We start from the raw sequence: 25207 nt of genomic DNA, 5'->3' as shown, positions 1-25207 counted from the left end.
AAACACCTGTCCATTTAGTTAAGTATCCTAACTAGCTAAATAACGGGCGCTCTGCATGCGTGAAGTAATTTGTTCACGCTCGCCGGTTACTCTTGGAAACCAACATTGCTTACGATCATTGAGTTTAGAAAGGTCCTTTGATATCGATCTAGGTTACCATATTGATTGAAACTGTTATTTTTATATTGGCAGATTCATCATACGTGATTATCACCAATGACTCTCACGTACAATATAATTTCACACATTTATAAATAACCTAATGGTAACCTTCAGTTAACCAGAGTTCGACCACCCAACCTGTTAATGATGTGCGCAGATTTAAAATCACTCATCTCCACATGCGGTGGGGTCTTGTAGTTTTCTCTTTATTTAAGAAATTACAAACCATTCGACGAAGAAATCCGTCCCGCAGCGCCTACAAACTGCGTCATCAGTACAGTCGCCCATCCTGCACGTGTCCCACCCATCACCACCTGCTCTTCCTGATGGCACATCATTATGGAATGTAGTGCTTAAGAAGTAAGATATGCAAGTCACTGGAATTGGAATGATTCGCTCCCCCCTGAACCCGACCTGACAACAAGATGAATTGTCAACGCAGCAGCAAATGGCAGCGCCTCGAGTGGCCCCGGCCGTTCGGGTTGAACCCCAACGCAACGTACGGCGATTGTGAATCAAACATGTCCCATCCATCAATTGGCAGCACGGGAAAGTGGGATTGAACCGGCATATCCGGAGATGCCGGGGACCGCTGGCTCCAACTCGTGGCTATGGTGAGCCACTCCACCAACGCTCACGTGCAGCGTCCTGACCCATCATCGTACACCCAGCAAGGGCTACAGTAGACACAAAGCAACGCAAAGTGGTGTACGTGCTCGCCTCCTCCGCCACCACCCCCGCGGAACGTGTGCAAGAGTTAAGGCGAATAACGTGTATATGTTAAAAAAAGAAAATCTTCAGCTATTAAAAAAAACCCACCACAAACAGATTCTCGATCGCACGCACAGCAGCCTCGCCGGGGAAAGCTCCAGCACCCATGGAAATTGATCCTGGTATTTCTTCAGGAATTTCTCCCGGTATTTCTTCAGGAATTTCTCCAGGGAATTAGTCCGCGAATTTCTCAGGGAAATTTCTCCACGTATTACTCCCACTCGAAGCCAACCTCTCAAACGCCAACGGAATTCACGTGCCGAACATACTGACGCAGCGGCAGCAGCATCCTTCCCCGCATAACAGTCTTGAGACTGGGTGAGGTTTGCCGAGATGACAAGTGTATTATTATTATAGCAAAAGCTTCTGTTTATCCGGCACTTTTACTATCTGGAATGTTTCTATTAACCGGCATCGGTTCTCATAGAAACGACAAGACAAATCTTCCTTCGCCATATCCGGAAATTTTTTCCGACAGCCATCCGACTTCTTGTAGATCCGTCGTTGTTGCGAACGGGAGCTTCAGGACCCTGCCAGTCTGTATGTACGGTACAGTACTACTTTACTACGATACTCTAAACTGCCCCACTGCTTTCTCTACAATCCACTTAGAATGCTCTGTACAACTGCCTGCTAAGTACCTGATGTGAAAACAGTGTATTTCTTATATCACAGTTTAACAAATATGTAGGCTTAAAATTCTCTCTTGAAAGTTTGTATCTGCTTGGAAAACTTTGGTGAACCGTGAGTGCAACTCTCAGAGACCCGGCATATTTTATTAACCGGAACGTTTGCTGTGCTACTTTTGTTGTTGTTGATGATGTTATTTACACCGCCACTGTCGTTAGTTTTTAACCGCCATGCCCTGCCCTGTCACACCACTCTCTCTCAACGGTCCACCCATTCTCCCGGTCGTCTCTCAAACAGCAGCCACCGTGCACCTCACTCTGCGTGCTTTTCCCCCCCAACCGCTTGTCCCCTGTTTCGCATCCCGTGCTACGTGCATCTCAATCGGGGGGGGGGGGGGGGGGGGCACCAACTTCTCAAGAGGGCAAAGGTTGGCCGCATTGCTTTTCATTCACAACTTCCAGTTTTTCCCAAAAAAACACTCCACAATCGTCTGTGTGTACAGGAATCGTCTTGTTAATACAATACTTTTGGGAGAAAAAAATACACTCGACCATGCCCCATTCATTTAATCACTTTCACCCCCGTGCCACCCTGGGTTCACGCACTCCGCCGAGTCCCTTCCAACAGGCGCCCCTCCTCCTCTCCTCTCGTTCAACCGTTAAAGCTACTGGCGGCATCATCAAGAATAGATTCGCCAACTCGTAATTCGGTGCATTCACCGCCAAGCATTGAGAATTAGTCTGTCAATCCATCAATCGTAACGAGCTCGGTTGTTGCCTTGTGAGAGGGAAACCGGAGTTAACCTGTGCTCTATTAAACTTTTAAGTGATGCTCTTGAGCCATTGCAACCCCTGCGCAGCACTGCCATCTGCTGCTCTCTCTGCAGCTCTGCATGTTGCTGTCTACCGAGTGTACTCTGTGTGTGCGGTGCAATGTGTTGCCAGTTGAGTAACATTGCCTGTGTGCTGTGTTAACTGTGAGCGCCGCTCCGCAATCCGTGCGCACTAGGTTATATTGACTATGCTGGTTGTGTTGGCTGTGTGTGTATTGCTGTACGTGGCTATGTAGGTTGTATCGGTTTTGCTGGTTGGGTTGGCGGTGTGTGTGTGTGCTGCATCCAGTACATGTGCGTGTGCGTGCTGTTTCCAGTGTGTCACTGTATATGGCCGTTTCGGCTACTCGCTACGCCGGTGCCGAGCTGGGTCCCGGAGCCTCGCGACTCCCCATCAGAGGTCGTCCCTCCAGGTCATGACCTTGTCGTACTCCTGGATGCGCTGCTTGATGTGCGCCAGCTTGGCCTTGAGGTACTCGCACCGCTCCTTCTTCTCCAGGAACGCCGGGTCCTGCGGGAGAAGGACCCAAGCGACACGTGAATGACAACACCACCTCATTGGATTGTTATTAGTATGTGAATCTGGATTAAGCCATGATATAAATCGCTCATCAGGAAATTAAAGCGCTGTCAGTAACGCATCTCCATTGTAAGCGTGTTATAGTGGCCTCCTACAGCGCTCCATTTACCAAGAACGCATGCTGAGCGCTATGGGAGGACTGCCTGTATAGATCGACGACTCAGGGACCCAGAACCAAACCTTGCGAAACACCGATATTGCACCACTCACCTCGGTGTGGTGCAATGCAGTGAAAACTAAAAATATTTTTTATTTTACTTTACCAGGTAAAGCCCCACTGAGCTATATAGCTCTTTGTCAGAAGTGACCCAGCTATCACAAATGATTGCCTTACAAATTGGTTTCAGTGGAAATTTATATCAGCAGCAAATAATCGAAATGCAAGTTTCTCCACACTCAAGAGACCACCTATCGACCCATACAGACCCATACTCAAAGAGATCCATAGAGACTCACAGAGATCCAGAGACTCGTATAGAACCACAGAGACCCACAGAAACCCACAGAGACTCATAGATGCCCCATGCTCATCGAGACCCATATGAAAACTAAACTATTTGATCTTCTTGGTTCTTTCGGTAAAGTCACGTAGAATGGAAATAATAAAAGAATAAAAATAAAACATAATAAAATAATTATCACGATGTTTTATTTTTATTATTTTATTATTTCCATTCTACGTGACTTTACCGAAAGAACCAAGAAGATGAATCCCTGCAGTCATGAAAGCTTTAAATCAAAATTTAAACTATTTGATTTAACAGGTAAAGCCCACTGAGCTATTAAGCTATTAGCTCTTTTTCAGAAGCGACCTGGCGACAAGTGACAGCCCAATGAAGTGGCTTATATTCAAGTGGAAATTTACATCAGCCAAATACTCTGAATGCATGACGTTGATTCTAAATGTGGAACGAAAAACCGGAGAATCTGGAGAAAAATCCACACGACCACGGGGAGAGAGACACCGCAAAAGCCAAATATACAGCAGGCATCGTCAGGGTCAGGAATGAACCCACGACTTCCTGCATACCAGGCGAGGTAGTTAACATCTGAGTCTGTGGGTCTCCGTGTGAATCTGTATGTCTGTAGGCACCGCGGCGCCCCTTTGTGGGTGTGGCACAGCAGATAATTTATTGCAAGCGTCTGTACAGGACGTAGTGTCAAGAGTGGTAGTGCGTCTAGTGCATACAGTGCGCGCACTTACATTCTTTTTCTTCTCGTACTCCTGGAACACGTTCGCCACTCGCTCCATCTCCTACAGGGACATGACAGGCAGGGTCAGCAGACAGCTCACCACCTCCTCACCCTCCTCTACAGCTCACCAACACCTCCTTATCCCCCCCTCCTCTAAAGCTCACCACCGCCTCACCCTCCTCACCTTTCTCCTCTACAGCTCACCACCACCACCTCCTCACCCCCCTCCTCTACAGCTCACCACCTCCTCTACAGCTCACCACCTCCTCACCCTCCTCCTCTACAGCTCAACACCTTCTCATCCCCCTCTAAAAACTACACGACCATCTCACTATCTTCTATAGTCCGTGGGTCTATGCGAGTCGATGTATCTCTATGCTAGCCTGCGTGTCTCTGTGTGAGTCTATGAGCATGTCTTTACGAGTCTTTATATGCGAGTCTGTGAACTTCTCTGTATGAGTCTGTGAACCTCTCTGTAGAAGTCTGTAAACCCCTGTGTGAATCTGAGTCTCTATATGAGTCACTAAGCATCTCTGGATGAATCTATGAGCCTCTCTCTGTGAATCTGTTGATCTCCCTGTATGAGTATGACTCTCTCTGTGCGAGTCTTGAGTCTTAAGTGCGAGTCTATGATCCTCTGCGAGTCTGTGGGTCTCCGTGTGAGTCTGTATGTCTGTAGGTCTCTGTGCGAGTCTTTGGGCCTCTCTGTGGGCCTCTCTGTGGGCCTCTCTGTGGGCCTCCCTGTGGGCCTCCCTGTGGGCCTCCCTGTGGGCCTCCCTGTGGGCCTCCCTGTGGGCCTCTCTGTGGGCCTCTCTGTGGGCCTCTCTGTGGGTCTCTCTGTGGGCCTCTCTGTGGGCCTCCCTGTGGGCCTCCCTGTGGGCCTCTCTGTGGGCCTCCTTGTGGGCCTCCCTGTGGGCCTCTCTGTGGGCCTCCCTGTGGGCCTCTCTGTGGGCCTCTCTGTGGGCCTCTCTGTGGGCTTCTCTGTGGGCCTCTCTGTGGGCCTCTCTGTGGGCCTCCCTGTGCGCCCTTCCGCTCCACCTGCTGGCTGTGCGACTCGGTAGGCAGCCGCTTGATGAGCCCCTCTAGTTGGGTGAAGCGGCGCGCCACGGCATGCAGCTCGGCGCTCAGCTCCCGGTATTCGGCGTACTGGTCGGTGAACACCGCCTTGTAGCGGTCGCGCTCCTCGTCAGAGCCGATTGGCGGGTACTTCCTGAACACAGCCAGCACGACAATTGCGATCGGTTATAGTACAGGGTGCGGGGGCGGTCCCTCGGTTAAAAAAACTTTGCGTGAGCGCGATTGACGATCGTTGAAACGTTCCGACTGACAAAATCACATTTTTAGCGTTAACGAAATGTCACGCGGCACGAGTCGTCAGACACGGGGACTTCCTGAGCACAGCCAGTCACGACAATCGCAATTGGTTATAACACACAAGGGGGTTCTCCTCAGTTCACGAACGAATGCTCGGTTTACGAACGAACGTTTGCTTTACGTTAATTTCGAATAATTGCAAATGGCAAATCGTGGACACTTTCCGATTTCCGAAATCGAATTCCGCAACGAAATGTCACAGCACGAGCCGCGAGGTCATCAAATGAGAATCCACCGGGGAAGCTGCGTCATGCGTCCGCTACTTTACATCCGAGACAAATCGCTTCAAAGCTCATCAGACTCCTCCGTCAGTCTAAATAAAGATTCTGATTGTGAACCGTGACAGCGTCACGGTATCAGCAGATCTTTTGGTGAGTTCCCCCTTAAAAGAATGTTTTTTTTAATTCCTTATCATTCAATCTTTTTCAATTTTATGCGCTTTATTATTATTTTTGCATGGTAAAAAGTGATGTGTGTGTATATTATAGTTTTAGGTTAGGAGTAGAGTTGGAATCACTGTCCGAAACGCATCCCAAATGTTTTAGTTTTCAATTAATGGGAAAGCGGATATACGAAAATTCGTTTCACCCACATTGTTTGAAGAACGCACCCCTTGCATAAACTAAAACTAGTTTTTATTTTACATCACACAGGTTTTTTGGCTTTGATCGCGTAAATATATGTCCTTAAACTTGCCACCACCCGACACAGCCAATTAGCCAGGTTTGTCACGTAAACAGAACATGCCAATTCATCACTAGTACAACACACCGTTGTGTTGGAGGCAAGCCACAACATTTACAATCTGAATTTGACATTTCTCCAGTAATTACAACTAGCTTCATCAGGCGACAGCCAGATTTGTGGATAAGTCCTGCTGTTTCGTTCTTTAAATAGAGGGGTAGATATGATGACAACAATTGTGTGCCCTTCTTAAAAACTATTGCAATTAGCAATAGTCATATTTTACCAGGTAAGGCCCCACTGAGCTATGTAGCTCTTTTTCAGAAGCGACCTGGCCATCACAAATGATAATTCAACGAAGTGGCTCATCATCTCTATCATCACTTGGAAATGTATAGCAGCCAAATACTCTCAACGAGTGACGTTGCTTCTAAATGTGGAGGGGAAAAACAAGAGGGCCCAGAGAAAAATCAACACGACCACTTGGGAGAGGGAGAGACGCAAACTTCAAATATAACGCAGGCGTCAAAGTCGGGATCGAACCCACAACATCCTGTGTACCAGGCGAGGTAGTTAACATCTCCTAACCACCACGGCACTGGTATCGTAAATCTCGGGATAACTGAATAATATGATAATAATAATGTACTTATTTATCCAGTAGAGCCACACTGAGTCCGAGAACCCTCAAACAGGAGGGGTCCTGCCACTGCATTGGATTTTTATTTCAAGATGTGACCCCATGCCCGTATTGGACATGTGAGAAAGAGCTTTATAGATCATCAGATTCCTCCAGTATAAGTAAATATTTTGATTCTCATGTATAAATATTCTAAATTCATGACGAATGGTGTTTATTATAACCCCATGGGGGGAGGACAACGGAGCACCCAGCAGAAACTAACACCTTACGTGAGGGGGCAACGCTCTATCCCCCACGTACAGTTGGAAATAGACAGATGGAAATTATTTACAAGAGGTTTTTTTTGGGTTAGAGCGCGTAAATATATAAGTGTGTCATTAAATCCACCTTGAAAGGAAAACAACACACACATATAAAAACAGTCCTCTCGGTTATCTGCACTGAGGGGGAGGACGACCGCGGATAATTCAAAATCGCGTATAATCCATAAATATCCGTTTTCTGCGGATCGCTATGGCAAAAAACACGAATATAGATACACATTATGTTAAAATTAAGAAAATTGAGTTGCTCAGTGATAACACTTTCCTGCTTTGGCGCAGAAGACTCGGCCCACTAAGTGGACAGCAGAGCCATGCCAATCAACATCAAACTCCACCCACTGTTGTAAAGATATGCAACTACTGTACTGTACAGACGATCGCATGGATTTCGGGTTAACCGGAACAATATATTTTTTCGGTTTAAGCACGTGACTTTTAATACAAATTTACAAGAATAACAATGAATAACTGCTTTTAGATTATTAATTTGAGCTTAAGGGAAAAATCCATGAGTTATTACTTGATGTCAAAATCTCAGGTGCATGGTTAATCCACAAATCGGATAAACCACTTGCGGATAATCGAGAGTCTACTGTAATTGTAAATGCTGTTGTGGGTAACTAATTCGCACGTTTTGTTTAGGTGACAAACCTTACTAATTGGCTGTGTCGGGTGGTGGCGGCAGGATTAACGACACACATTTATATTTACGCGATCTAACCCAAAAAAAAAACGGTATTATGGATAAGATATTTTCAGCCAATTATTGACAAGTTGTGTTTATTATCGCGCAGGTGGGAAGAGCAAACCGAAGTACTTGGAGAAAACCGGCGCTTTGCGCAAAAGGGGGGACCGCTCTATCCCCCACGTCCAGATGACATTAAACGGATGGAAATTATCCATAAAGTATTTGTTGGGTTATATCGTGTAAATATAAATGTCGTTAAACCCACCACCACCCGACAGCCAATTAGTAAGGTTTGTCACGTAAACAAAACGCGTGAATTAGTTACTAGTTTATTAACCAGTCAAACGGTGCTGAGACTGACAGATGAACAAATTAATCTCAATATCAACCACATGCGTGAGTGCATGTCACTATGTGTTCATCGTGTGTGCCATTACAATCGCCAAGTGCTATCGAGGGCTGGCGGCAGCAGCAGAAAACAGGCGAAACTCACGCGACGTAGTCCGGCACCACCAGAGGCTTGGGGATGTGCCCCGATGGGATGTGACCATTCCGGATCTCAGGCCTCCGCTTGGGAGCTGGGCTGTGGTCCAACTCCACAGCCCCACCCTGTGCAAGCGCACAGGCCAAAGCATTTCCCCCAGTACATCATCATCGTCACGAGCTTCATCTGGGATTCCTATAGGTCGAGTACAATGATCGTCCGCGGACAACAGTCCATGGAGTTTGCTTGTGCGGTCATCATCGCAGCAGCAGTAGCTTTTGGCTCAGCCTTCGAACAAAGACGGTCACCGCATTGCTCGGCGCTTTCAGATGCGTTTCTATGGCCGTGTGGAGCGTTCTGCCATCCGATATTCAGAAGCTATTGGGAGCTATGCAATTTTAAATCATCTAGATTGACAAACCAATTTCCTTTAGAACTGCTTCTTGTTGTGTTTAGTTTGTTGTCCTTCCCCCACACCTCCGATTAGCACGGTTGGCTACGTGCGATGTGGAAGAAATTCAACATACCTACATAAATGATGACACCAATTTTCGATACATGCAGTTTCAGTAGAATGAACTTTGGATGTATTACCATTATTTTTATGGTTAAAAAATACAAGTTAAAATAATAAATTCACAGAAATAAATGCTATCTATCTATAGTGCTGCATAAATAAAAATACAACAAGCTTTTTTGCCCGTCCAAAGACGGGTGTATATTGCAGTAAATCTGAAATATTCAATCGAGAAATTGTTCAGCTCATGATTATTAATGAGGGGAGGGGTGCGACATGTGGAGTGCGCGACCTTCTTGTGCGTTAGTGTAAATTTCGACACGGGCATGAATATTAATCGGGGGGGCCTCTTTTGCAGTGACGTCACGCACGGATGTAGCACTGTGCTGCGAATATTTTTTTTTTTTACCGTCACTTTCTGTAAAGAAACATCATATTTGAAGCGACTTTGCGTAATAAATTATTTAATTCAACTCAACCTACCTCTGCGTTAGTGTAAAAATCCACCCACTCATGAATATTAATGGCGGGGGTGGGCCTTATGTGGAGTGACGTCACACGTGGGACGGACAGATATTTCTGGGAGATTATAGTAGGCGATTATAATAAGATACGGCACACCTTGGCTAACCCCAGTGGGATAAGTCTGCCTGAAGGTGGGGCAACAACTCATCCGCAAGCGGCTGTGACATCACGGAGTTTAGCCACTCGTCCCTCTACACCGACTCACCCCTCTCCCCACCCCGGTTGACCCTGCCAGAGGCCGGAAAGCTTCGGATGGTACAGCCTGATGGATTCGTAGGGAATTGTGTTGCTAACCGTGAGGTCCCGTATACGTTTTTTTCGTGACGGCCTGGCATGGCGCACGAGGGGGGTTGGTCATGTGGCCAGCACCATGACCCGCCATCTTTGTCTTCCCAATGCTGATGTTTTTCTACACCACAACAACAGGGACTCATTAAGGCTGGGCCGACCTAGGCGAGGCCCAGGACCGGTTCAGATATTCGTCACTGATGTTGGCCCCCAGCGAGAACCGAATCCGGTTCGCCGGGTTCAATAGCACAGCACGCTAACCACTGTGCTACCACTCCCGATACACATAGATCCCCCGTATATCCTTTAAGAGACTGTTGGGGCAAGTGCTGTTAGCGAGTAACACCTATGAAGTCTGGCACGGCACACGAGGGGGTGGGTGGCCAACACCACGCCCGGCCGCCTTTGTCTCCCTAGTGACGATGTTTACACACCACACCAGGTACTCAATTGAGGCTGAGTCGACCTAGGGGAGGCCCGGGACTGGTTCAGATAATCGTCACTGGTGTTGGCCATGAGCGGGAACCCGTGTCGCCAGGTTCAAACGCAGCGCGCTAACCGTTAAACTACCGCTCCCCTCACACACACAGACAGGCACACACACACACAGAAGCATACACGCACACACACACACACATGCACAGACACAGACACACATACATACAGTGCGCCAATCACTACACTACAGCTCCCCAAGGAGAGACACACATAGACATACACAGGTACAAATATACACATGGATATAGACACACACATGAATACACCCATGGGCACCAACATAAAGACCAATGACAAAGTCATGGCTCTGTGACAACAAAGATCACCTGTGTAGCCTTATCAAAATATTGGGACAAGTGCTGGCAGCGGGTAGCACCTATAAAGGCCAGGCACAGGGCGCGAGGAGGTGGGTGGTCAGCACCACACCTCCCCCCACCCCATCCCGTGCCGGTGTTTACTACACACCCTTCAATGTACGTATATACTGTACGTACATTGAGCTTCTTCTGTCGCACTGTACGTAGCAAACTGTGAGGTGAGGGGGAAGGACAACAAACTAAACACAAAAAGCGGGTTTAAAGAAATTCGTTTGTCAATCTAGATGATTTGAAAGTGCATAACTCCAGTGGCTTTCTAATATCGGATGAAAGAACGCTTCACACGGCCGCACAAGTGCAACACGATGCGGTGACTGTCTTTGTTCGATGGCTAGCCAAAAGCCACCGCTGCGAGGATGACCAGGGTTCGCGTGATGATGGTTTATGTTCCTTGCCGAGATCAGCATGGTATTGTGGTTAATTTGTGGCAAACACTTTGTGTGTAATGAGCGCAGCCTCATAATGTATTCGTTCGACAACCATAAGTCAATACAGCGCAGTGAACACTGGACGGACACGGTGTCGGATCTTGCAGGACCCGTCACAACACGTGCTAAAGAATTGTGTACATGCTGCAGCTTGGTAATGTTTTTGGCAGCGCCAGAGGGGGGGGGGGGAGTTGAGTCACTGCCGCCCACTCACCCTGTGGATGCGGTCGCTGCGATTGTCTGGCCGAGCATCGTAGCTGTGCATCTGCGGAAGGCAGCAAGGGAGACACATAACAAAGGTTGTGCATGTGTGCGATGGGACACGTGCGTACACACACACAAAGATAAGGACCCCCGTATAACCTTTAACAGACTGTTGGGGCAAGTGCTGTTAGCGAGTAGAACCTATGAAGGCCAGCACGGCACACGTGAAGGTGGATTGGCCAGCACCATGCCCGACTGCCTTTGTCTCCCAAGTGGCAATATTTAAACACCACACCAGGTACTCATTTTGAGGCTGAATCGATCTAGGGGAGGCCCAGTACTGGTTTAGATAATCGTCACTGGTGTTGGCTATGAGTGGGAATCTAACTTGGGTCGCCAGATTCAGTAGTGCTCACACCACCATGGCCCACACACACACACATAGCCTGCCCCACTTACATGCACAGCCTCTAACCACCAAGTACCAAGGCCTACACACACACACAACCTGTAACACACTCACACACTCACTTGTCACACTCCCGACCTGAAGCACCAAGTACCAAGACCTACACACACTCACACAAAGCCTGTAGCACAAAGTATCAAAGCCTACACACACAAACAACATGTAACACACTCACAACGTATGCCACACACACAAGCACAACCTGTAGAACCAAGTACCAAGGCATATACTCACACAAAGCCTGTAGCACAAAGTACCAAGGCCTACACACACACACAACCTGTACCGCACTTAAGCACACTCACATGAGCTCACATCATCGGCAATCACTCGGGTTCGAGTATGGATTGTCCTCCTGGTGGGTCCTGTTTGTGGATCTTCAGATGGCTCAAGAGGCCGTTCCAACACCCACAGATTCTGCTGCAGTGTGGGCAAGGGTTACACGATGGTGGTGGTGGACGATGGTTGGGCCTTCTTGGTGGGGAGTATCTCCTTATGTTGTTGCCCCTGCCCTCTGCAGCCCACGTATACAGTGGGGTGGGAATAACTACGGCTTTGTAGACGAGGAGTTTAGAATTGACCTGGATATCTTGATCTTCAAAGACTCTTTTCCTCAGTCTGGCAAATGCTCCACTGCCAGCTCAGGCGGTGGTGGAAATCTGCGTCGATGTCGGCTTTGGAGGAGAGAAGGCTGACAAGGTAGGGAACGTGATCCCATTTTCGATGGTGGTATGTATTCCTGGGGCCGGTGTTGTCTTGTCACGTGGTGGTTAGGATATGCATCTTTTTATGTTAAGTGCCAGACCGAGGAGCTTATATGCCTTTGTGAAGGCATCCAGGATGCACTGCAGGTCTTCTTCTGAGTGGGCAGTGATGGCATTGGAATCTGAATACTGGAGCACCATGATGGAAGTGGTGGAGACTTTGCTCTTTGCCTGGAATCTCTTGAGGTTGAAGAGTCGGCTGATGTACTCAGAGGCAGATTTTGGCTTGTGAGCTGGAAGATAGCAGCAATGAAGATTGCAAATAGGATGGGCACAATGATGCAGCCCTGTTTAACTCCAGTTTACACCTTGAAGAGTTCCATTTGAGCACCACTGTTACTGAGCAATGTTGCCGACATGTCACGCAGCAGTCGCAGTACCCTAGTGAATTTGTCAGGGGCAGCCGATTTTTGACAGACTTAGTCAGAGGGCATGACGGTTCACACGACTCAAAGGCTTTTGTAAGGTCTATGAAGACCGGAATTTCTCTTGCAGTTTATCGTATAGTGGAAATCACACCTGCTGTGCCTCTGGATGGTCGAAAGCCACATTGTGATTCTGGGAGGATTTCTTCAGACAGGGGGTAGGAGCCGGGTTTGCCAGTATGTGGGTAGAATATTTTCCCGGTGGTGGACAGAAGGGTGGTGCTTCTGTAGTTTACACAATATGCCCTGTTCACCTTTTTCAACGGTTTTACTTAACTTTACTCCTATGTTTGTCGTGGTCAAATCTTGTAATCAAAATTTAGTTGACTTCCTGTTGCCTAATAAATTCCAAATTTTGCACATGATCCGGTGAAAATGCATGCCTGTATCAAAATCGGCATCAATTCATCTATTAATTCACTACTTTAAAGCAATTAACATTTTGTATGGACGCCTTATTATTTATATTTTTATCTGTGTAGGTGAAAAACGCCGCGGTCCAAGCAGCAGGCGCCACGTGTCTCAGGCACGCCTGCTCCGTGTGAGCGAGTTACGGAAGTAATTAATTCAAGTAAACGTTGATGTGGGAGCAGGCGCCGCATCATTGACGTACTTCTCGACCGTGAGGTAAACGAAGTTGTTCATAAAACTGTTGTTTTTTTAAACTTTTTTTAAGGAGTTTATTAAAGATGGCAACAATCAGTGGGTATCCCCGAGTTCTGTGTGGGATTTCCTACTTGTGCCAGATCTTCAAGAGCAGGAGCATGTATGTGGGTGGTGTAAGAGCTCTGACCTGCCTTACTTTAAGGTTTCCGCTAAAATCCCATCAGGACCAACGGCCTTGTTGTTTATCATCTTCCCGACGGCATCTTGTACCTCCTACATGTTGGGTGGTTCTTCCATGTCCTCCTTTATGAGTCGCTAAGGGATTTGGTCGATGACCTCCATCTCATCGAGCAGTACTTCAGTTGAGTTCTAAAGAAGTGTTCTCTCCACCAGGCATTTGATTGATACATCATCCTTCAGCAGCTTTTGTCTATCTTTTGAGCCAAGGGAGTTTAGGCCGTGGTAACTGGGTCCGTATACTGCCTTCGTGGCATTGAAAAAGACTCTAGTATTTCCGGAGTCTGCCAGCTGCTGGATCTCCAGGGCTTCTTTGCCTGTCCATCTGCCTTCGCTTCTGGCGTGAGCCTCACTTTTCACCTTGTAGTTTGTGTCATTCTGCAGGTGCAAAAGGTTCTTCATTTTGTGTCGATGAGCTGTTCAAATCACAACAACCATTGGCTCGGACAATGACAGTCAATGAGATGCCAGAGTTTGGAGTGGGGATGCATCCACGATGGTTTGAATTCGTTTTTCTGATAGTAGAGTGTGTTGGTGATGATGAGGTCACGTTCCGCACATTTGGCTCGATGAACTCCATTTGAGTCGGTATTGCCAACACCTTCCTTTCCAATCGTGCCTCTCCAAAGGTTGTGGTCCTGGCTGACCCTGGCATTAAAATACCCAAGAAGAATGATCTTGTCTTCCTGAGAGTATTATGTCCAAGTTGGCATGGAAGGTCTCCCTTACCTCCTCATGTGGGTCCACGGTTGGGGTATAGGCACTCACATCTGTGGCCAATTGGTTGTTTACAAGCTTCAGACGGATGGTCATGAGGCGTTCATCGATGCCCACAGGGATTTCATAGAGGTGGTTGACAAGTCTGTTCTTAATAGAGAAACCAACTCCATGGTTGCCTGGGTCCATCAGCTGGTTTAACCTTTCCAGAAGGTGTAGCTGCCTTTCTCCTCCTTCAGTTTCCCTTCATCTGCCGGTTGGGTTGTGGAGAGCGCAGCAAGGCCAATCCGAAATCTTCTCAGTTCTCTTGCTATGATCGCAGTTCTTCTCTCAGGTCGACTACTGGTTGCACTGTCCATTAGGGTTCACACGTTCCAGGCTCCAAATTAAATGTTTATTTGTTTCTGACCGTAAAAAGGTGATCCCACTGGACGTGGTAAACTAGTTATGAGTTATGATGCAGGCTATTTTAGGGCACATATTCCAGCCCCTTCCCCTACTGGGGTGAGCAGAGCAGATCTAAAAAGGGCTGCTCAGTAATGGGTGTAGCTGCCGAAAAGCTCCATGTGCCTCTGTCCACGAGCCAGACGACCGCATTAAACACCCACCACCATTCGCTGAACGCCAGAGGGCTTGAAATCTGGGATGTGCAAGAGTTTGTTCCCTTTTAAGAGGATGCTTGCGCATAACATCTTAACTTGAGGAGACCGATGCACAGGCAGCCACCACCACACGGTCCTTGACAGAGGGATCGGGGTCCAATGGCATGGAGGCCACGACAATTGGCGACCTCTCTCTGCTGCAACCTTCCTCCGCCTTCACAAGTGTTGTGACTTGCCGTCATCTTCTGCCTAAATCTAGATTTTAAGTTTTCGTGACTGCAGGGATCCATACTCTTTGGTTCTTTCGGTAAAGTCACGTAGGTATAAAATAAAATAAATTAAATCACGACGTTTCGATTGCAACACAAGCAATCATCATCAGGTGGGAAAACCACAAGAAGAAAATTTTCCGAGACTAAGGTGCTCTGCAAACCTTCGGGCTACTATCAAAGGTTTGTTCATGAAGCCATACAGATATATAAACAGACATAACTTCAACCGAGAAGATGGATACAAATTGAGCAATCATTGGAAGGATGTTATTAACCATGCAAAACCTTAAATGCTTAATGGTTGTTCCATCATATTTGCCAGGCATTGCTGCTGCAGTGGCATTGTTGGCTTCATTGGCATTGTTGCTGCAGTGTCGTTGTTGTTGCATCCTCCTCCCCACACATCCCCAGCTCTCTCAGCCTTCCACTTCCAGCCCCGCCCACTTCCCCCCACCCCCCCCCCGTTCAGCTTCACGTCCCTTTCCCTGTCTTAGCATCCATGCAACGCCCCCTCCCTACCCCCCCCTCCCTTGCCCCTCTCCCCTCTCTTACCTATATAACCTCTCACCACAGCATCTCTCTCCCACTTCAGAAAAACATTTTCTTGCTGTGATTTTCCCACCTGATGATGATTGTTTGTTTTACAATTAAAACGTCGTGATTTAATATATTTGATTTTATACCTACGTGACTTTACCGAAAGAACCAAAGAGTATCTTCTGCCTGCTTCGCCGCTGAGATCGTTGTTGGATCGTGCATTGTTTGGAAGCTTCCCCCCCTTGACCTTATCCGAGTGGCTAAGCTGCAGACGGTATCACTCTTGGGAACACACAAAAGCTTCTCCACCACGGCAAGGCGGCGATCCTCACACACACAAACACACATGCTCACCTCCGAATCCTCCACGCCCGCCCGCTCCCGCCTCTTGCGAGCGTTCTCGTGTCGCCACATCTTGAGCCCGACAGCCGTACTCGCCAGGTAGGCGATGGTGTTGCAGAACAGGAAGATGGTGGCCCCAACCTGTCCGCCCTCCTGCCTGCAGAACACCCCGCTCAACGGGTTGTTGTACGACTGGAAGGAGCACAACCCGCCCCGGTTCAGGTCGTTCACGTACACAATAGCTGCCGACAGGTACAGCAGGAATAGCGCCCCGTTGATGGCCGCCTCTGTCACCGGCCACCAGTCCGCGTCGAGCAGGACGGCCCGATAGTACATGGTCATGCCCACGCCCAGCAGGATGACGGTAACCAGCCAGGCCAGGCCGGCCACCACCAGCACGAAAGGCGTCTTGGGGCCGTCGTAGTTGTAGTTGCCGTAGTAGGAGCCTGCCCCGCCAGCGATGCCGAGCGAGCCCGAGGGGCGCCCATAGCCGTAGAAGTTGTACCACTCATTGTCCTTGTAGATGTAGGCGCAGACGCAGGCGAACACAATGGCGCCCAGCAGCAGCTGCACTGCCCCCAGCAGGCGCAGGAGGCCTGGCCACGACTTCATATAGGCGTAGCGCACGCGGTACTCATCCTCGCGCTGGCTGTACGTCTGGAACGTGCTCGTGGGGATCCCGGACAGCGAGGGCCCCTCCCAGATGCCATCGTAGTGGGCGCCGTCGGGAAGCAGCCCTTCCTTCTCCCGCCGGGTGCCGTAGCTAAACCCAGAGGCCTTCCCGCTGCTGCTGGCGCCGCCAATGCCGACGCCGTCGACCCCGCCGCTGCTGGCACCGCCGACGTGCCACCTGTTGTCGTCGGCCATGTCGCCGCCGACACGCTTGCTGGGGTAGTAGTCGGAGGATGAAGCGAGCACTGGCGCCAGCGACCTCGAACCATCGTCAGTGCCGGCATCGTCATCGTGGTGACCCCGATGGCCCTGCGACCGACCACGCCGGCTGAAGAACGTTTTGACCGAGTCGGGGATGAAGCGGTGCACCGGTTTGATGTCGGGTAGTGATGGCGCTGGCGCCGGCTCGGAGGAGCAGCTGAAGACGTCGCCCACGGGTGGCTGCAGAGGCAGTGGAGGTGGAGGCAGAGGGTCGGCGCTGGTGGCGATATCCAAGTAGCGGAGGTCGGAGATGGCGCGCGGGGGAGACGGTGTGGGAGACGGTGCCATGCGGAGGTTGTTGCGCACGGTATCCGGGGGAGGGGCGCGGGATGGCATGGCTGCGGTAGCGCGGGGATTCCGGGTGTGCGTGAACGTGTGCGTGTACGTGTTTTGTACAGTCTGTTTAGGCTATACGGGGGATCTTTGTTTTTGTACGTGTGTGTTTGGGGAGCGGGCGTGCAATGGTTCGCGCTACGCTGTGCAACGAACCCAGCAACCTGAGTTCGGTCCCACTCACAGCCACCAACACCAGTGACGATTATCCGAACTGGTCCTGGGCCTCCCGTAGGTCGGCTCAGTCTCAAATGAGTACCTGGTGTGGTGTGTAGACAAAGGCAGCCGGGCGTGGTGTTGGCCACTCAGCCACTCGTGTGCAACTGTGCCGGCCCTAAAAAAGGTGCTGCTACTCGCTACAGCACTTGCCTCGACAGTCTGCTCGGGTTACACGGGGGGGGATCTTTGTCGTTGCTGTGTCTAACCTCGTCCTCTTGACTTCACCACTCGTATGCCGGTACCCGCGTTTCACCTTGTGTCCCTGTTGTCTGTCACCAATGGACTTTGTCACCACCTATGTATTGTTTGCGTCTCGTCTGTCTGAGGAGTCTCAGGGCATGGGACCGACGGCTCTCACTGATGGCTCCGTGCTCCTCCAAGCGGCATCATCTGCAGCAGGGATGCAGCTGCCACAGAACCTGGGTAGAGGGTCGGGGACAGGAAAGTAAAAAATGCAGCCTTGCGATTGCTTGCGCACACCACCACTGGTAGCACTGCCTCCACTTATCGAGGGTTCTGGATAACAACCAGATCCTACGACTTCTACAGTCGTTCTGATTAAACTGCAGTAGACTCTCGATTATCCGCGCTAATGACAGGGAGGACAGGCCGCAGATCATTCAAAATCATGGATAATCCAAAAATATTCATTTTCCGTGGATCTCTATGCAAAAAATCACTAATATAGGTAAAAATTATGTTTAAGCTAAGAACATGTAGTTTGTTAATGAACAAAACAAAACATTTGCAGCAGAGAAATTGACCGATCGATGTGCGTGCTCAGCAATAACACTTTCCTGCTCCCGCTCAGAAGACTCGGCCCACTAAGTGGACAGCATAGCCACGCCAATAAACATCAAACTCCACCCACTTTTAAAGATATGTAACTACTGTACTGTTGAGGCGATCACATGGATTTCGGATTAACCCAAGGAATATATTTTTTAGGTTTAAGCACTTGACTTGTAATAAACATTTTCAAAAATAACAATGTATCACTTTTTTATTAATAATGTGGGTATAAGGTAAAATCCATGATCTATGAATTTATGTCAAAATCTCAGGAGCGTGGTTAATCCACAAATCAGATAAACCACACTCAGATAATCGAGTCCACTGTAGTTTAATTTACTATCACCACACCACCACAACCACGACAGCCGCCGTTTACCATTAAGTGGCAGTGATCTTACCACGGCGTTTGTGCCATGCCAAGTGCACTTTGAGGCCATCTGAAATGTGACAGGCTCGCTGACAGGATGTTACGGACAGACCCAGGCCCCATGGGTTTATTGACTGGGCTGACTCTCGCCACAATCACCATATCACATCACCATAGGCGTGCCCCATCGTCCGCCACTCACAATGGAAAATCACCCAGCTGTTGGCCATGCCCTGGCTCTCGTACGGCTCAAGAGGAGATGGAACAACAACAAACGCCGCATGAGTGCAGAGATGGAGAGAGGGGTCATGTGACTCATGACAGCTCGCCCTTGAGAGGGCAGAAAATATAAATAATTCTGTACATTTTAACGTATTGGCAGTACACTGGTGGTGCGCAGTATATATATATATTTTAATGCACACTAATTATTTATTTTCCTGCGATTTGTAAACCCCGGTCAGAAAATCCTTGCGGGGATGGTGATTCCTCAAAATCAGTTTCTTGTGATGTCGAAGCAGTCAGAAGACAGAACACGAAGCTTCAGTCAGTCTGTTGACATATAGCAGCACCCATCCGTGATGATGATTGCCGGCTCTGCGTTCCAATAATTTGTACTCTGCCCTAGACTCGGTCGGACGGTTGTTCCTCGATTCAATGGGACCCAAATCAATGGTCAATATTGACCACATTTTTTTTCCAAATCTCAATAGACTGAATAAACTTTCTAATCGCGTCAAACTTAGTGACAGGGTCAATTAAAGACTGACAAAACAGATTTGCTGATCCAAACTCAGATTTTAGAACTGTTTTAAGAGGGACCGGTGTGTTATGCTGCACTGGTAAAACATTTTTACCTACGTGACTTTACCGAAAAAACCAAAGAGTATGGACCCTTGCAGTCACGAAAACTTCAAATCTAGCACAGTAATTGCCTGGTTTCCGTTGGGAATGTGTTTCTGAAATGTGCGACGATGAATATCAAAACGACGTCAATGAAAGCGATTTGTTCACGAGAGCAAATAAAAGATCATGGAGGGTATGGTGAAGCGGTCTGTTAATGTGTGCAATCTTCACCATCGACGTACTAGCAATGTTCCATCATAGTAGTAAAATTACTGCACTGAACACTAGTGTATCAGCAGTAAACTTAAACACAAATTATACAGGGTACAATAATATACACTATACGATCAAATAAAAACCCACCAAAATACCGTACATAAAACATATATTGTACGCTGCAGTACGGGACATCTTCTTCATGCGCGACGCAAAGTGGTTTGTATACAAGGGGAGGTGGTGGTGGCAGCGGCGAAGGGGCTGAGAGGCGACGAATAACGAGCAAGGGACGGACTGGACGATGCCGTCAGCGACGTGAGCGCAAGCGCCGTGGTTAAGGCGACGCTGGTCGAGGTCGCGGTGTTATACTAACAACAATCATAAGTCTTCTTGGTTCTTTCGGTAAAGTCACGTAGAAGGGAAGTAATAATATAATAAAAATAAAACATAATAAAATAATGAAAAATCTGATTTGCAAAAGAATGTGTTTGCTTTTCGATTTAAAGCTTTCGTGACTGCAGGGATTCATCTTCTTGGTTCTTTCGGTAAAGTCACGTAGAAGGGAAGTAATAAAATAATAAAAATAAAACGTAACATTAGCATATAAATATGCTAAATGCCTCTTGATATGCATATTCTTTTGTCAAGGCGTTCTTTTCCCCCCTTCCAACCCAGCTTATATATATGCTCCAAGCACGTGTGCTGTTTCATTCAGACGCTGTCGCCTCGACAGACCTGGTTTTCACCTGAGGACGGCTGCTTGCGTTGTGGCTGAAACGTCGTGAGAATTGTTTTATTTTTATTATTTTATTACTTCCCTTCTACGTGACTTTACCGAAAGAACCAATAAGATGAATCCCTGCAGTCACGAAAGCTTTAATCGAAACAATCATAAGGCTAATTAGGATTATGATTCTCGAGGCGTGCAGTCACGTGGCTTTTCATCACCTGTCATGGAACAGCCTGTTTCACCACCTCACTATCCTCATTTCTTCCTCCACTTCCCAGCGACAGTATAATTTTTTCAAAATTATGTTTCCAAGTAAGGCCCACAGAGCTGCATCGCTCTTTTGGCAGAAGCGACCTGGCTATCACAAATGAAAGGCCAAGAAAGTGGCTGATATCATCATGTGGACATTTTTTAGCAGCAGCCAAACTCTAAACGCGTGACGCTGATTGTAAATATGGAGGGGAAACCCGGAGGACGCGGATAAAAATTAACGCGACCACGGGGAGAACATGCACACTCCAAATACAGTACTGTATACAGCAGGGCTCGGGATCCAACCCATAACTCCTTCATACCGGGCGAGCGAGTTAACATCTCGCCACCGCGATCTCTCCAGTAGCGGCACGGGGTAAGAACGTTACAACAACAAACAATAGTGCAGAGTACAGGAAGGGCAAACAAATCACCCACAAACATACGAAAATAACGAAACCATCCCCATCCTACCAGGCGAAGCCCACTGAGGTATTCACTTATGTTTCACCCACCAGTCCCGTTTGCAGCGCCGTTTCGCGCTCTGTGGGCTGTCTGTCGTGCTATCCGCGCGTCCATTCTCTCCTCTCCTCTGCATTCGTGCGAGGGACAAGCGGATGGATCCCGACATCGCAACAAACGTGTGCTTCACAATTGTCCGCGAGTTTATCTCCCGTCCAAATTGACCCGGGGCAGCATTCTGTCAGAAGCTGCGTCATTCATTCCATCATCTCCGCTCAAATGCGGCTTAAGAAGAGTAACTCTGAATCGGTAGCATATTCATCTTGTTATTCTGTCTTTAGTTTACCGTCTTTCCCCCCCGCAACTTCGACTGGCACGGTTGGCTACGAACGGTACGATAGAAGTTCAACATACATCCACTACACTATGCACTAATACTACACTATACACTAATACTACACTATACACTACGCTACCCACTACACTATACACTACTATACTACATTTTAACTAATTTATTTCGAACTGCTTTTTGTGTTAAGTTAATTTTCCTTACCCCAGCACCTCTGATTAGCACGGTTGGCTACGTACGGTGCAAAATATGTTCAACATACATCCACTACACTATACACTAATACTTTACTATACACTACGCTACCCACTGCACTATATGATACACTACCCACTACACTATACACTAATACTTTACTATACACTACACTATACACTATGCTACCCACTACACTAAACACTACGCTACCCACTGCACTATATGATACACTAATACTACAATACCCACTACACTATACACTAATACTACACTATACACTAGGCTACCCACTGCACTATATGATACACTAATACTACACTATACACTACACTAATTCTTTACTATACACTACACTACTCACTACACTATACCTACCCACTACATTATACACTAATACTACACGAGACACTACGCTACCCACTACACGATACACTACACGATACACTACACACATGTTACGTTTCTCGAGGCGCACCATGTCACGACGTTTGCTTCCCATCAGACACTCCGCAGCCTGCTCCGCAGCCCGACTCCCCGAACGTCCCCCGAGGGGAGTCCCGCTCAGCCGCCGTCACCGTGCGGAGCGTTTCCGTGTTGACAGCCGCCCCGCGGGGCTCGTGCCGCCCCGCGGGGCTCGTGCCGCCCCGCGGGGCTCGTGCCGCCCCGCGGGGCTCGTGCCGCCCCGCGGGGCTCGTGCCGCCCCGCGGGGCTCGTGCCGCCCCGCGGGGCTCGTGCCGCCCCGCGGGGCTCGTGCCGCCCCGCGAGCCGCCGTCACCGTGGGGAGCGGTGGCGCAGCGCTGCCGCTACGAACCCGGCGAGCCCGAGTTCGATTACCGCTCACGGGGAACATCAACTCCGGTGAGCATTATCTGAACCGGTTCTGGCCTCCCCCTAGATCGGCTCAGCCTTAGCCGAGTACCCGGTGCGGTGTGCAGGAAACATCGCCACTGGGGAGACAAAGGCGGCCGGGCGCGGTGCGAGCCACCCACCCCCTCGTGTCGGCCTTCAAAGGTGCAGCTCGCTTACAGCACTTGCCCCAAGTCTATGTTAGAGCTACACGGGGTGTCTTTGTCTTTGTCGCTGCGAACCCGGCGACGCGAGTTCGCGTCTCGCTCCCGGCCGCCAACACCGCCGGTGACGATCATCCGAATCGGTCCTGGGTCTCCCCTAGGTCCACTCGGCCTCAATTAAGTACCCAGTGCCATGTGTGGTCTGTTAAAGGCTCCACGGGGGATCTTTGTCTTTCTGGGACACAACACGCAACGTTAGAACAGAGCGGAGTAGAGGCGAGGCGGCGATTTAATGACCGCAGCGATATAGAAGAAGACCGCAGCGTCGTGATGATTACAATCAGAGCTTCACACGGCAGCAGGGAGCGGGATCCCCGTGTCCTCACCTCTGAGGCTGCTGCTGCTGCTGGCGACTGAGCTGGTGGTGGTTGTTGTTGTTACTGCTGCTAGTTGAAGTAGTGCTGGTTGTGGCTGGTAGTAGTAGTAGTGGGTAGTAGTGGTGGTGGTTGATAATAGTGGTGGTGGTGGTTGTTAGTAGTCGTGGTGGTGGTAATGGTGGTAGTAGTTAGTAGTAGTAGTGGTTGGTGGTAGTAGTGGTTGGTGGTGGTTTGTAGTTGTTAGTAGTGGTTAGTAGTTGTAGTAGTGGTGGTGGTAGTAGCAGTGGTGGTTGGTAGTCGTGGTGGTTGTTGTTAGTAGTAGTAGTGGTGGTTGTTGTTAGTAGTGGTGGTGGTTGTGGTAATGGTGGTAGTAGTTAGTAGTAGTAGTGGTTGGTGGTGGATGGTGGTGGTTTGTAGTTGTTAGTAGTGGTTAGTAGTTGTAGTAGCGGTGGTGGTAGTAGCAGTGGTGGTTGTTAGTGGCGGTGGTTAGTGGTGGTTGTTAGTGGCGGTGGTGGTTAGTGGTGGTTGTTAGTGGTGGTTGTTAGTGGCGGTGGTGGTGGTGGTTGTTGTTGTTGCCCTACAACTTGTGAATCTCCTCAGGCGCGCCGCCTTCGTTCCCGCGCCTCACATCCGGCCAAGAATGGCGGCCGACTGCGATGACGTCACCTCCATAACCCACCTGTGTGACGTCATCTCCCCTCCCACCACCTGAGTGACCTCATCGCTGTCGCCGTCGGAGTGTGTGAGCCATATGTGACGTCATCCCTACAACGCGCGCGAGCAAACACCCGATGCTACTGGTGACGCCATCTTTCGGCTCCAGAGTGACGTCATCGCGACTGTCGACACAGAGAGAGAGAGATGGAGGGGAGTGACATCCCGGGAGGTCATCATGCGAACGCCCCGAGCAACATCTCCCTCCGAGCGCCAGTGACGCAATCGCAACGACAGGAACGCTGAGTGACGTCATCCCGCCAAGACAGCGACAATGTAAAGATGACGTCACGTCGTTGCAACGACAACATGAGGAATCGGCGTTGCTCGATTGAAATCAATCTCCCTCCTCATCTTGTCGAATGGGCTCGCTGATGTAGCATCGTGAGGTCCACTGAGCAATGTAGATTTTTTTTAGAAGCGACTTGGCCAACGAAGTGGCTTATCAGCGTGGCGAAATGTATAGGAGCCGTCCATAAATGACGTCACGCGATTTTGGACGATTTTTACCCCCCCCCCCCTTCGTCACACGGCGTCACAAAAAGTCAGACCCCCCCCCCTCAAAAATGACGTCACAAAGCTCTGCCCCCCCCCAAAAAAAAACATGCTTCAAATCGCTTTCAACTATTGTCATTGTAGTGCGTAATTAATGTGGCGCTGCACTCTGATGTTGTAGGATAAAACATTTATTAAAAACTCTATTTAATTAAGTAGAACGTGTTGTCTATATTTATTTAAAGTTGCGTATTTTGATGTGACGTCACATTTCTCAAACACCCCCCCCCATCGTCACACATCGTCACAAATGTCTGACCCCTCCCCCCCTAGGTGTGTGACGTTGTTTATGGACGGTCCCATAGCAGTAGCCAAATATGTTAAACGCGTGATGTCGATTCTAAATGTGGAGGCGAAACCTGGAGAAAAATCCACGCGTCCACGGGGAGACCGTGCAAACTCCAAATAGACAGCAGGCGTCAGGGTCGGGATCGAACCCAGGCCCTCCTCCTCCTTCTGCATATCAGTCGAGGAAGTTAACATCTCCTCGCCACCACGTCAACCCGATTCAAGAGCCGAATGGCTCACAGGGCTATACCTAATAAATGAACTTGAAACTTGAACTAGCAGCGGAGTGTGTTCATCGCTGCGGTGTCTCCTTCAGTATTTGTGGATCGGGGACATCATTGCGTGGTCGGTTATACTTTGTACTACGCTACGGGTATCTTGTTCTGG

General features: G+C 48.9%; 1 protein-coding gene across 3 annotated transcripts; it reads right to left on the bottom strand.

The window, feature by feature from the left end:
* Window positions 1-352: 352 nt before the first annotated feature.
* LOC133360022 (MARVEL domain-containing protein 2-like) lies at window positions 353-24097 on the bottom strand. Of its 3 annotated transcripts, XM_061578584.1 has the most exons (8): window positions 23273-23927; window positions 21380-21456; window positions 16186-18077; window positions 11213-11263; window positions 8375-8490; window positions 5208-5379; window positions 4180-4230; window positions 353-2906 (listed from the first exon to the last, which is right to left on the bottom strand). In XM_061578584.1, exons 3-8 carry the CDS (start codon window positions 17440-17442, stop codon window positions 2790-2792), a joined length of 1764 nt encoding a protein of 587 aa, XP_061434568.1. In that variant the 5' UTR covers window positions 17443-18077; window positions 21380-21456; window positions 23273-23927; the 3' UTR covers window positions 353-2789. The 3 variants fall into 3 exon arrangements, with proteins under 3 accessions (XP_061434568.1, XP_061434569.1, XP_061434566.1); XM_061578585.1 differs by lacking the exons at window positions 21380-21456; window positions 23273-23927 and adding an exon at window positions 23943-24097; XM_061578582.1 differs by lacking the exon at window positions 21380-21456.
* Window positions 24098-25207: the final 1110 nt, after the last annotated feature.

This window comes from Lethenteron reissneri, chromosome 67 (genome assembly GCF_015708825.2).
Source record: "Lethenteron reissneri isolate LAM-NWPU_2019-01 chromosome 67, ASM1570882v1, whole genome shotgun sequence".
NCBI lineage: Eukaryota > Metazoa > Chordata > Hyperoartia > Petromyzontiformes > Petromyzontidae > Lethenteron > Lethenteron reissneri.
Note: the sequence above shows the minus strand (reverse complement) of the source record. Positions and strands in the feature narration are given on the sequence as shown.